The 13,091-nt window shown below is 46.0% G+C and overlaps 1 protein-coding gene across 1 annotated transcript in view; it reads right to left on the bottom strand.

Moving 5' to 3' along the window:
- The window catches only part of GALK2 (galactokinase 2), a 50,718-nt gene that overhangs the window by 7,886 nt on the left and 29,741 nt on the right, over positions 1-13,091 (bottom strand). The window contains exon 8 of the mRNA XM_087704220.1: positions 5,260-5,470. Within this exon, the coding sequence (XP_087560346.1) occupies positions 5,260-5,470 (211 nt within the window). The remainder of the gene's footprint in view (positions 1-5,259; positions 5,471-13,091) is intronic.

Below are 13,091 nucleotides of genomic sequence, written 5' to 3'. Positions count from 1 at the left end.
GTTAATTTGGGTTAGGGGTTGGAGATAAATTCACCTCATCCCCATCCCTCTCCTCCAAAGTACTGCTACTATTGTCTCTCCCAGCTGGTTAAAAGTGGCACGTTATTGTTATAGGCTGCAGAATCATAGCCCCCCCCCTTCCCTCCCCCCGCAAGACGGGGCTGTGGGAAGAAGAGCAGGAAGCAACACCACTCGGAAGGAGCCCAGCGATTTCTCCAAGATGCCAGTTATTTGGCATGCTATGAAACACAGCTCTGCTTTATAACAATGGACCCCCATAAGACACATACCCAACAGCATGGTGCTTCTGGAATACGATTAAACCTCACACAAATACTGGTTTTTTCCCTTACCAAAAAAATGCTGATCAAAATTGTTCTCTGGGGAGCGGCCACTGAACAATGGGTAGAACTTGCCCAATTCCCAGCCTACCAAACTCATAGAGTACATTTTGTCCTCCAAGCTTATGAATTAATCGCAGCGCTGCTGGTTTTTTTTTTTTTTTTTTGCACGGCATGGGTTACGGCTGAACCCTTCGTAGAGGAGAGCAGAGAAAACACAATGCTCATTTCCCCCCTTCCCCCCCACAGGGCGACTTCTATCTTCAGGATGGTCCCTTCTGTCCAACCCCCCCCCCCATTTTTTTTTAGTTTAAGAAATCACCTGAGGGCCTTTGGAAACAACGCCCTTTTGTTTTTTGGATGTATCCGAAGTTGCGTGAGAGTTTGCCATCGCTCATGCTCCCTTGTAAATCACCCTTGAACAGTAGTAACCCGAAAATTAAAAAAAAATTAAAAACTCAACAAGGCGTCTGGTTTCGATTTGGAGGCAAAGGCTTTGCCAAAGGCTGTGATTGATTCTAAGACCACCCTTCGGTAAGGCAAGACTTCGCTGGCCAGATTACCTTAAAGCACTTTGTGGGTTCTCCCAAGCTCACCACGTGGGGCATTGGCAGCTGGAATCCTCTCTCTCAGTTCCTGCCTGCCAGCCAGACCCTGAGAAGGCATAGCAAGCCCCTCCCCAACATTGGGTCAGGCTACAGGAGGCTCTTCTACACCCTGCCTGGGTGGTTGCTGTAACTCAGGGGTGTCAAATGAGATTTCATTGAAGGTTGCTTTTGAACTTGGTGGGCCAGGGACTATAGAAAATGAAAAGATACATATATACATACATACAACCTTTAAAGTGCTCCATGGCTTAGGCCCAGGGTACCTGCGAGACCACCTACTGCCACAGGTAGCCTCCCACCGTCCAGTGCGATCCCACAGAGTTGGCCTCTGCAGGGTGCCATTGGCGAGACGGTGTCGGCTAGCGACCCCCAGGGGGAGAGCCTTCTCTGTGGGAGCGCCTTCCCTCTGGAATGAGCTGCCCCCGGAGCTTCGCATAATCCCTGACCTCCGGTCCTTCCGACATGCCCTAAAAAGTTGGCTTTTCCAGCAAGCCAGCCTGGCCTGAACAAAAGAAAATAAATTATTGATCATTGTTAATTTTAATTTGATTTTTTTAAAAATGTTATTGTCAATTCTAATTGGGATAATTTGGGATATTCTATTTAATTTTTTTTAACTTTTATATTATGTGTTTCTTTTAATGTTGTACGCCACCCTGAATCCTTGGGAGAAGGGCGGCATATAAATCTAATAAACCTAAACTTAAACTTAAACCTATACCTATATACATATATACATACATACATACATACATACATACATACATACATACATACATACATACATACACACACACACACACACACACACACACACACACACAAACACACACACACACATATATATTGTTGTAGATTTTCACGGGTGTAGGTATGCTGGTCTTGTTGTATTCGGGTCTTTTCCCATGCAAGATTGAGATTGTCTTGGCAACGTTTCGGCGAGGTCTCACTCGCCATCCTCAGGCTGCTGTTTTCGGTTTAAAGTGTGATCGGAGCTGCAGTCTTTCTATAAATCTTGGTGGGGGTATGTGGAGTGCTGGCTTTGTTTCAGTAAGTGGATTGATTGGATGTGTGGCTGTATCATGATTGGTAGATTGGTGCTGATTGGTGCTGGCTGTGTGTCCGTTGTTGTTTTGTGTTGTAAAGGCCTGGGTGGTGGTAGGGCTCGTTTGTTGACTAGGGCTGGTTTCTAGATGTCTGGTAGGCAGGAGGTATCATCACGTTTATTCATGTTGTGGGGGTGTTTATCTATTTCAATAGCTTCCATAAATATTCTCTTGTTGAAGTGTTCTGTTTTGGAGATTAACCTGATTCCTTCAAAATTAATTTCATGCCCTGTAGCTTTAAGGTGCTGGAAATATATATATAACTTCCTGTCAGGCCAGGAACTATAGAAAATGAAAAGATATATATATAAGCAAAAAACAAGATGGCGGTACCTATGGCGCCGCCGATAGAACCGGTTTGGGCGCATGTCCAGCCGAGTTACTGCCTATTCAGCTGAACCAATCTGAACTGAAAAGAACCCACCTCTGCTTCTAACCTACCAGATACATCCTGAAAGCAGAGGTGGGCTTCCCATAATTTAACAACCAGTTCGCCTAGGGCAGAACCGAAAATGTGAGTGCATGTGCGCTTTGCTTGCATGGGAGCCTTCCGTGCTTAAACACATGGCAATTTCATGTGTGCGGCTTCCAGAACACCTTCTCGGGCAGCCGCGGTGCATAGAAGCGGGCGAGGCATGGACATCAGCTAGGCTGTGTGGGCGGGATGGGCGAGCCAGAGAATGAGATATATAGGACGGGATAGCACCGGGGGGAGGGTGGGTGGGCCCAGCCAGTGGTCGGAACTACTGGTTCGCCCAAACCAGTCCGAACCGGCAGCAGCCCACCTCTGCCTGAGAGTTATATCTCTTTTGATATATGACTCTTAAATATAAATACATCAGATACAATTTGTCTTAAGACTGCTTAAGCCACGGGACATAAAATCCTGTTTACAGAATTTATGCCGATTGGTCCTACGGGGACTATTTTAATGGGCTTGAGAAGTTTGTGTTGCTTTTTTTTTTTTTTGTAATAATTATTTGTCTTAGAAATTTTGAAATATAAACAGTTTTGGAAATGTTGGCACCAAAGGGGTCGTAAATCAACGAATTCAATGGTCAAACAGCCAACTATCTTTTGATCCAGAGTGTTTTAAGTATGTGGCACAAGTGCCAAAAACGAAAACGAAATATTTTAGAAGAGCCCCACAAAGGTCATGTTGGACATTTTTAAGGCATTCTGCAACCATATATAAATATACTGGGGGGGGGGGGGGGAATACCAAAGAAGAGAGGCAGAAATGCACATTCATAGTATTTGAGGATTCCAAAACCAAGTTTGGGGTTATATAAACATTAGGCTGTTATACAGAGAGATATTAATTTTCTTATTTCTTCTTTTGCAACTAACCAAGATTTCTCTCATGCCAAAGAAAACAACATGATTGCTTCATGACCCTTTCCTCTCCCCCCCCCCCGGTCTTATCAAACAAAATCGCAGTCACACCATATATTAAGAGAGATTCTACTTGACTTAACATCTGCAAACGCTAGATGGAATAACTTTTCCCGTAGGCTTTGGAAAAATATTTCATCGAGTCTTGGTGTGTAAGAAAAAAGGAAGGGGGGGAAAAAACGTGGAGGCAAAATAATTGGGAGTCTACTGCTCTCTACTCTTCTGGAGCAAATCTGAAAAAAGGGATAGTCAACATGTCACTAATGTATCACTTCCTTCAATTAATGAGAATCAGCCCACCAAATGTCCTTAAACAGCCCCTCCCTTTCTTCCTCGTTGGCTTCGCTCCCGGTGGCTCCAGCAACGCTATATTGCCAAGAGACGGCAAACGCCGGTACCCACCGTCCATCTGGTGCCTTTTACAAGTAGAAAAATAACAAAGCCGATGACCACACAATCATAGATTGGGAGAAGGCTATTGAGGTCACCGAGGACATTCCTGTGGTCAGTGCAGGAATGTTAAATAAATAATCTCTTCCAGATAGCTCCCCAGAGGGTGCTTGACTCCATCCAGTAGAGGAGAAACCACCATTTCTTTCGTAACGGCACCGAGCTATTCTTACCGTCAGAAGACATCTACATCCTGAATCCTAGAATGACACGAGATCTGAACCAGAGGTGATATTCAGGCAGTTCTGACAGGTTCCGGAGAACCGGTACCGGAAATTTTGAGTAGTTCGGAGAACCGGCAAATAGGTTGGCCCTGCCCCCCACTTCCCCCCAGCCGATCTCCTTTTGTTGACCCGAACAGGAGAACGGAGCTGGAAAGCAGGTTAGTGGGGTGGGGAGGGAATGGGGATTTTGCAGTATCCTTCCCCTGTCACGCCCAGAAAGCCACACCATGCCCACAGAACTGGTAGATGAAAAAATTGAATCCCACTACTGATCTGAACGTTCTTCTATGGGATAGTTATCACACCACCTCCCACCCTTTTCTTCTCCAGAGAAGCCAGGTGGAAAAGGAAGACATAATCTGAGAGCTGTGATGTCTATGTTGCTGGCTGATTATAATCATGGGCAGCAACAGTTACAAGAGAATTTAATTTAACAATTCACTTCTTTCTTTCAGGATGTCGGAGTGTCGGACCAATCATTTGGGGGGGTGGGGGGTAGGAAAAGACCATTCCTGGATAACTGTTGGCAATTCTGTTTAAAATGACTTTGCCTAATTCTTCCAATGAGAACTGAATCCGAGGTGGCGCAGTGGTTAAATGCAGCACTGCAGGCTACTTCAGCTGACTGCTAGTTCTGCAGTTAGGCTGTTCAAATCTCACCGGCTCAGGGTTGACTCAGCCTTCCATCCTTCCGAGGTGGGTAAAATGAGGACCCGGATTGTTGGGGGCGATATGCTGACTCTGTAAACCGCTTAGAGAGGGCTGAAAGCCCTATGAAGCGGTATATAAGTCTAACTGCTATTGCTATTGCTATTGCTATTGAATCCCCATTTGCCTAATTCACCAATATGAAACCAAAAGAAGGAATGTTCCTTCTTAACGACGGTTGTACGGCATGCTTTAGAACAAGCCCATCCACAACTCGCTTAGGTGAAAGCCAGAAACCCAGGTGTAACTAACAATTGTCCTAATAACACAAAAAAGGGGCCACTGATCTGGTTCCCTGGAATCAAATCACAGTTGATTGCAACAGCCAGAACATTTCCCCCCCACCCAACATTGATTCTTTAAAGTCTTTGGCATAGACAGAAATGATAAATTGCTTCTGACATCACCAAACTGGCATGCTACTTACCATCCTGTGTGTTCTGGCTAAGGATCTTAGTGCGTAGCTCTGTGGGGTTAATTCCCAGGTTTCCCCCAATTTCTTCTAGGCTGTAAGGCTCAGGGTGAAACGCCTCTTCCACCACAGCCAGCATTTCCTCCAAGCTTAGCTCCAGCTTCCTTTGCACGTCTTGGAGTTTTGCCACCGCTCTCCAGTCTAGGCCTCTGGATTTCGCTAAAAGCTGAAACAAGCAAAGGATAAGTAGCTCTTTGGATGCAAAAACTAGGAACAGAAAGAAGTTAACCCAAACCTTTCTTCAAGAGAGCTTAGAAACCTCCTTAGTTTCTTTCGTGTTAAACTTATATTTGCCCACAAAGAAATCAGTTTCTTTCCTTGAAAAGAAAAGACTTTACAAGAACTTTAAGGGATTGAGAATGGGCTGTCATGCGACATTGGCCGCAAAGGTTTTGTTAGGCAAACTAGGGACGCGGTGGCTCAGTGGCTAAGACGCTGAGCCTGTCGGTCAGAAAGGTCAGCAGTTCGACAATTCGAATCCCTAGCGCCCCGTAACGGAGTGAGCTCCCCTTACTTGTCCCAGCTTCTGCCAACCTAGCAGTTTGAAAGCACATAAGAAATGCAAGTAGAAAAATAGGGACCACTTTGGTGGGAAGGTAACAGGGTTCCGTGCCCCTTCGGCGCTTAGTCATGCCGGCAACATGACCACAGAGACGTCTTCGGACAGGGCTGGCTCTTCGGCTTTGAAACGGAGATGAGCACCGCCCCCTAGAGTCGGGAATGACTAGCACATACTGTATGTGCGAGGCAGTGGTGGGTTTCAAAAAATTTTCGAACCTACTCTGTGGGTGTGGCCTCCTTTGTGGGAGTGGCTTGCTGGCCATGTGACCTGGTGGGAGTGGCTTGCCAGCCATGTGTTCTCTCTCTCTCTCTCTTTCTCTCTTTCCTTCCTTTTGTCTCTCTGTCCTTTTTTCCTTTTTTCCTTTCATCTCTCACTTTTTCTTTCTTTTTTATTTTTTTATTTATTTCTTCCTTTCTTTCTGTTTCTCATTCTCTTTCTGTGTGTGTGTGTGTGTGTGTGTGTGTGTGTGTGTGTCAGTGGTGGGTTTCAAACAATTTTGGAACCTCTTCTGTAGGTGTGGCCTGCTTTCCGGGTCCACTGGTGGAACCTCTTCTAACCGGTTTGGTAGATTTGAGGAACCGGTTCTACCGAACTGGTGCGAACTGGTAAGAACCCACCTCTGGTGCGAGGGGAACCTTTACCTTTTAAGGTAAATAAATAAAACATAAGGTACAGTTTATGATGAGCCGAGGTGGTGCAGTGGTTAAATGCAGCACTGCAGTTCAGCAGTTTGGCTGTTCAAATCCCACCAGGCTCAGGGTTGACTCAGCCTTCCATCCTTCCGAGGTGGGTAAAATGAGAACCCGGATTGTTGTTGGGGGCGATATGCTGACTCTGTAAACCGCTTAGAGAGGGCTGAAAGCCCTATGAAGCGGTATATAAGCCTAACTATTGCTATTGCTATTTATATAACCCGTCATATTACAAAAATGGGATCTCAAATGCTGCATGAAAGCTACAAACAGGGCCTAAAGCTAAGCTAACATTTCCCTCTTATTTATCCTTTAGCATTCAGAGATACACAAGCCATTTCCTGTGGCTGCCTAGATGAATGTTAATAGACTTCCCTTCAGTTAATTCTCTCGTTGTTTGACAGTCCATCTAATCTACCGACTCAGTGATAACCTTGAATGTGGCTTAATCTCAGCTCAATTCTTCTCGCGCAGCCTTCTCAGACTGATGGATTTGAAGTGCCACAAAAGTGCACGGACTGAATTCCTTTGGGCCATCATCTACTCAGAAAGCAAAGGTCTTTAAGGACCACTGTTGAAAGAAATAGGAACTTTATCAAACCCTTGTCCAGACAGAATTTCCTCCTCGCATTAACAAGCCAGAGGAAAGCATCATTAGGGATTTTCCTATCTCGCGCATGAGAACATTGCAGGCGACTACGGTGAAAAAGATTGGACGTTTTCTTGGCTCTATTAGCCGGCCAGGCAGAGTGGAGATCCCTGATGCTCAAGGCTTTCTGCCAATGAATCTTGAAAGGAATATTCCAGCAGCTGCTGGGTTTATGTATCCTGAGAATGGTAGGTTATTTCTGGAATGATTATTTCTGCCCGGGTTAATTTTGATCTAACTTGTGGCAACTGTGCCAGCTCTTTCCTAAGAGGTTCTACTTGGTGTGGAAGAAAATCAGCCAACCAGACTACAAATGTTTTTTTGCAGAGTCACCGCCAACACAGCCCACCCCAAACCATAAAGAGTACAGGTGGTCCTTGACTTACAACACTTCCTTTAGCGACCGAAGTTACAACAGCACTGAAAAAAAGTGACTAATGGCCATTTTTTTCCACACAATCCTTGCAGCTTCCCCTCTGGCCCCATGATCACAACAAACATGTCGCTAACTCAACAACTGCAGCGATTCACTTAACCATCGGGGGCAAGGAAGGTCATAAAATGGGGCAAAACTCAGCTAAGAGCCGTGGTGGCGCAGTGGTGAGAGTGCGGTACTGCAGGCTGCTTCTGCTGCCTCCCGGCTGCCTGCAATTTGGCAGTTCAAATCTCACCAGCCTCAAGGTTGACTCGTCCTTCCATCCTTCCAATGTAGGTAAAACGAGGACCCAAATTTTGGGGGGCAACATGCTGACTCTGTAAACCTTAGAGAGGGCTGGAAAGCAATATGGGGACATATATAAGTCTAAGTGCTATGGCTATTAACAACTGTCTCACTTAGCAACAGAAATTTTGGGATCAATTGTGGCCATAGATCAAGGACTACCTATATGTGAATTTCCCCAAATGTGAGCTGAGCTCAGGAGAGGAGCCTGTTACCATAGCAAAAAACCCTAGCTGTTGTGGCCTGGCAGCAGAGTCGGACAGTGAGGAGGTTGGGGAGGAACATGGGCCAGTCCTGGAGTCTGGGGAAGGCTCGGACGAGGGCTCCGTGTCAGAGGCAGAGAGGAGGCCAGGGCCATATGCCAGTTATTGGCTGCCTTCAGAGTTTAGACATCAGTGAGGCAGAAGAACAGCTGGAGCCTGTTCCCAGTATGCACATGCACAGAGTTGCCAGAGCTGAAGAACAGGGGTCAACATGGGAGTAAGGCCACAGGTGGACGCTGAATGGCCCCTCCCAGAGGAAATAAAAGAGGAGCGAAAGGGGAGTGGAGTTTGCAGGAGACAATCAGTTCGCTTCATTGGTTCGTGACTCTCCGAGACTCCTTGCCAAATTCTGCAGAGATCGGCCTGGCAGCTCTCCAAGTCAGATAAGGCCTGTGATGGTAAATCCTCCCTTGAAAGACTTTGCTGGATGTGAATGAGCAGAATTCACAGTAAAATTAATAAAAGGGGATTTTGTTGGGACCAGGAGTTTGCTTCATGCTCTCGGGAAGCCTCGGTCAGAACACTAGCTTTCCTGCACCATCAGGGCACATAGAGCATCACCAGGGAGGCAGCTAGGAGTTCTTCGTTTCTAACCGAGGCCTCCAGCCTGCTTAAGTTAGACCTTCTGGCCTGGATTTCAGGCAGGGCATGTGGGTGGCTTAATTTGCAGCGATTCAGTGGCCGTGAAAGACCGTGCCTGGTCAAAGGCATTTAGTGGCATAGAAAGCGAGACATGCGCGGCCTCTCAGCCCTGAGTCACATTTAATCCTGGCGGTGGTCCAACTTCTGCTCAGCCAGAGCAGTGGTTGTGGTTACTTTCCCTGAAGACAAGGGTGCAAAAATACACTTAGTGATGAAACCTTTCATTGTACATATCCCCAAAAGCCACTGTTTCTTTCTTTTGGTTTTTTGAATTCAAGGGGGGTTTCTATAAGGAGAAACATATTTTGAACCACAGCTGTGGCTAAATGGAGAAGCTTGTTTGCCCTCCACCTCCTCCTACTCCTCTTCCTCCTCCTTCTACTACTTCTTCTTCCCTTCTTCTTCCTCCTCCCCTCCTCCTCATTATTCTTCTGTTTCTTCTTTTTGCCCTCCTCCTCTTTCTCTTCCTCCTCCTCCTCTCCTCCCTGCCTCATTCTTCTTCTTTTCTCCCTCTTCGCCCTCCTTCTACTTCTCCTCCCCCTCCCCTTTCTCCTTTTCTTCTTTTCCTCCTCCTCCTCCTCCTCCTCCTCCTTTCTCCGCCTCCTCCTCCTCTCTGCAAACCCTACCCCTTATAACACTGATGATGTTACCTAGTTGGGTCATGAAATGTCTCCAAGAAAAACAACCAACTCAGAGAGCACCAAGAACCCACAGTCGTCGTCGTCCTCCTCCTCCTCCTCCTCCTCCTCCTCCTCCTCCTCCTCCTCCTCACAATTTTTTCAATAAGATGTTCAGTCCTTTCCCCCCCCAAGCAAAGCCTGCCCTCTGCATTCCTAAATTACGCAGGGAAAATGCATTTAGCTCTCCTCTAAAGACAGACAAACAACAGGCTCCAGGTCTCTGAGGTCAGGGGTACTGTGGCCCATGCAGGATGTTGGTGAGTAGGAAAAGGGAGAAACGGTGAGAGAAATGCAGAAAAACTACCCATTTCCACTGTAACCTCCTCCTGACTGCAAAGCCGTTAAGAGTGAAAAAAAGAAACGCTCTGCTTTTGAATCAAATGTGCTGGTCGGTAAAGGCCCCACCAAACTCTTCCGTCTTTTTTTTTTAAGCTGGAAAAAAGAATAAAGCTATATATTGAGGGTGGGAAAACATTAGGAAGATTAATATGATTAATGCATTCGAGCTACCGTGGCTGTCTAATTGCTAGTCTTTTCTGTTTTAGTCCGATTCTGTTTATCTCCACCACCCCACCACCACCCCGTTTTGTTTTCCGTGTTAATTATTACAACATTAATTACTTTTGGTGCCACCCGAGTGACCTTCCTGAGGCTGGTTTACTTTTTTTTTTTCCTTTTCAATCCTGGTCCAGAATGCAGCTGCGCGAGCGATCGTGGGTGCACCTCGTTTCACCCACGTAACACGTATCCTCTGTGAGCTGCACTGGCTGCCTGTTGATCTCCGGGTGCGCTTCAAGGTGCTTGTTGTCACCTTCAAAGCCCTTCATGGTATTGGATCTGGGTACTTGAGAGACCGCCTACTGCCAATTACCTCCACTAGGCCAATAAGATCCCATAGATTAGGCCTCCTCCGAATCCCATCAGCCGGTCAATGTCGACTGGCAACTACCCGGAGGAGAGCCTTCTCGGTGGCTGCTCCGACCCTTTGGAACGAACTCCCCGTGGAGATCCGTACCCTCACCACCCTCCAGACCTTCCACATAGCCCTTAAAACCTGGCTGTCCCGACAGGCCTAGGGCTAAAGACTTTAACCCCCACCCGAAGAGTATGACTGTTGCGCTTTTAATGATGTATTGTCTTTATGTGTGTATCTTGCTTTGTTCTTCCCTCCCCCTAGATTGTGAGCCGCCCTGAGTCCCCCCAGGGAAAAGGGCGGCATATAAATAAAGTAAAATCCTAAATCCTAAATCCAATTAGGAAGCCTCCCCCAAAGTCAGTTCAGACAGATGCGCTGCCAGGTAAGGTAAATGTCACTCTCAGCCCCTAAAAAATTGAGTGCGCTATTGGGCATTCAGCTCTGCCAAGAAATTAAAACGGTCAATCCCCATATATCTTCCTTAAGGCTTTGGATTTCATTTCTCTAGCAATAGAAATAGCACTTAGACCTTCATGCTGATTCATTGTCCTTCACAGCCCTCTCTAAGCCGTTTACAAAGTCCCAAACAATCTGGGGCCTCATTTTACTGGCCTCTGAAGGCTGGAAGGCTGAGTCAACCTTGAACCAGTCAGGATCGAACTCTTGGCTGTGGGAAGAGTTAGCCTGCAATACTGCATTCTAACCATTTCCTCACCACAGCTCCTTCTTTCCTCCCTCCTTCCCTCTCTATGTGATTTATAATGTCAGCCTATTGCCCCCAACAATCTGGGTCCTCACTTTACTGATTTCTGAGGGGTGGAAGGCTGAGACAACGGTGAGCCCGTTAGGATCGAACTCCTGGCTGTGGGAAGAGTTAACCTGCAATACTGCCTTCTAACTGCGCCACCACATCTTCCTTCCTTCCTTCCTCCCTCCCTCCCTTCCCTTCCTTCCTTCCTTCCCTCCCTGATTTATAATGTCAGCATTTTGCCCCCAACAACAACTTCGGAAGGATGGAAGGCTGAGTCAACCTTGAGCCAGTCAGGATCGAACTCCCGGCTGTGGGAAGACTTAGCCTACAATACTGCATTCTAATCACTGCACCACCATGCAGTGGCTAGACTGCAATATATTCTACAACTGTGAGAGCCTAAAGGAGGCAAATTGGTCGATTCCTTGCTACACGTTGAAAAGAGTCTAGTTTCTGTAAACCTTCACCCTAAATATATATATATATGTATGTATGTATGTGTGTGTGTGTGTGTGTATGTATATATATATATATATATATATATATATATATATATATATATATATATATATATATATATATATATATATATATATATATATATATATATATATATATAATGTTTTTATTTGTGCTGATAAATAAATAAATATATATATTTATAATATATATATATATATATATATATATTAGCTGATAAAGGAGGAGAGCCTGTGGCTTAGTGGCTAATATAACTGCCTAATGTGTAATACAGCCCAGGTTCGAATCCCAGTAAAGGTATGGCTAGCTGATGAGAGTTAAATAGCTTGAAATAGATCTATACTAGTCTTCCTTTATTTATTTATCAGCACAAATGCAAGATAGATAGATAGATAGATAGATAGGTAGGTAGGTAGGTAGGTAGGTAGGTAGGTAGATAGATAGATAGATAGATAGATAGATAGATAGATAGATAGATAGATAGATAGATAGATAGATAGATAGATAAAGTTGTTTCTGGATGTTGATGGAGATAATAGTGACAAATTGAAAACTACTAGGTAAAGCCCAGGAAAAGCCAGTCTGGTGTAATGGCTAAGGCACTGGGCTAGAAACTAGGAGATTGTGAGTTCTAGTCCTGCCTTGGGCACTAATGACAGCTGGGGTAGACGTCGTATTCAGCCAGTTTGGCTGAAATCACAGGTGGGCCTGCCCACCCACCCCAGATCTATGCCATCCTATTTAGGCATGTTTTCAAGCCGTGTGCATGCCTGCAAGCCGCGTGCACGAGCAAAGCACATGCACAGACAGCTGTGTGCATGCGGCGTCGGGGCGCATGCGCTCTCACTCGCGACCTGGTCGGGAAAGTAAGTGAATACCACATGGGGGATCTTGGGTTGGTCATCGTCCCTCAAGCCCAAGGAGGAGAGAAATGAGAAATTGCTTCTGAAATCTTGCCAAGAAAACGGCAGGGATCCGTCTAGGCAGCCGTCAGAATTCAGCACCAGCTCCAAAGCACAAACCAACAAAAAGCATAAGATACCAAGCCCGGTGTAGTTATAAGAACGGTGGAACCAAAGCCCCAATTTTCTTCCTCTACCCTTACTTTACTACGAAGTAAAACCGTATTAGAGGGACGACGCCATGCAGGGCTTCTCCTACGCTTGCACGAAGCGACTTCAAGGGGGACACAGAGTCGTCTTCTGAGAGCAACGGTATTCCTTCCCCCCCCCTTTTTGTTTAATGTTAAGGCTTGGTCAAACTTTCTCTTGCACTTCATTTGATAATCATGACTCCAGAGCAAGGCATTTCCTGGCAGTTAACGATGGCGAAAGGTTTGGACGCCTCTTCCCGGCCAGCCTTTCGCTGCCAAGATAATGTTCCTCTTTTCTGGCGTTTCTGCCTGGATATGGCTGTCAGGCTGTAAGCTGG

Source organism: Thamnophis sirtalis, unplaced genomic scaffold, assembly GCF_051295495.1.
Source record: "Thamnophis sirtalis isolate CommonGarterSnake01/CBP01778 unplaced genomic scaffold, rThaSir2_p1.2 scaffold_2, whole genome shotgun sequence".
NCBI classification, from domain to species: Eukaryota; Metazoa; Chordata; class Lepidosauria; order Squamata; family Natricidae; genus Thamnophis; species Thamnophis sirtalis.
Note: the sequence above shows the minus strand (reverse complement) of the source record. Positions and strands in the feature narration are given on the sequence as shown.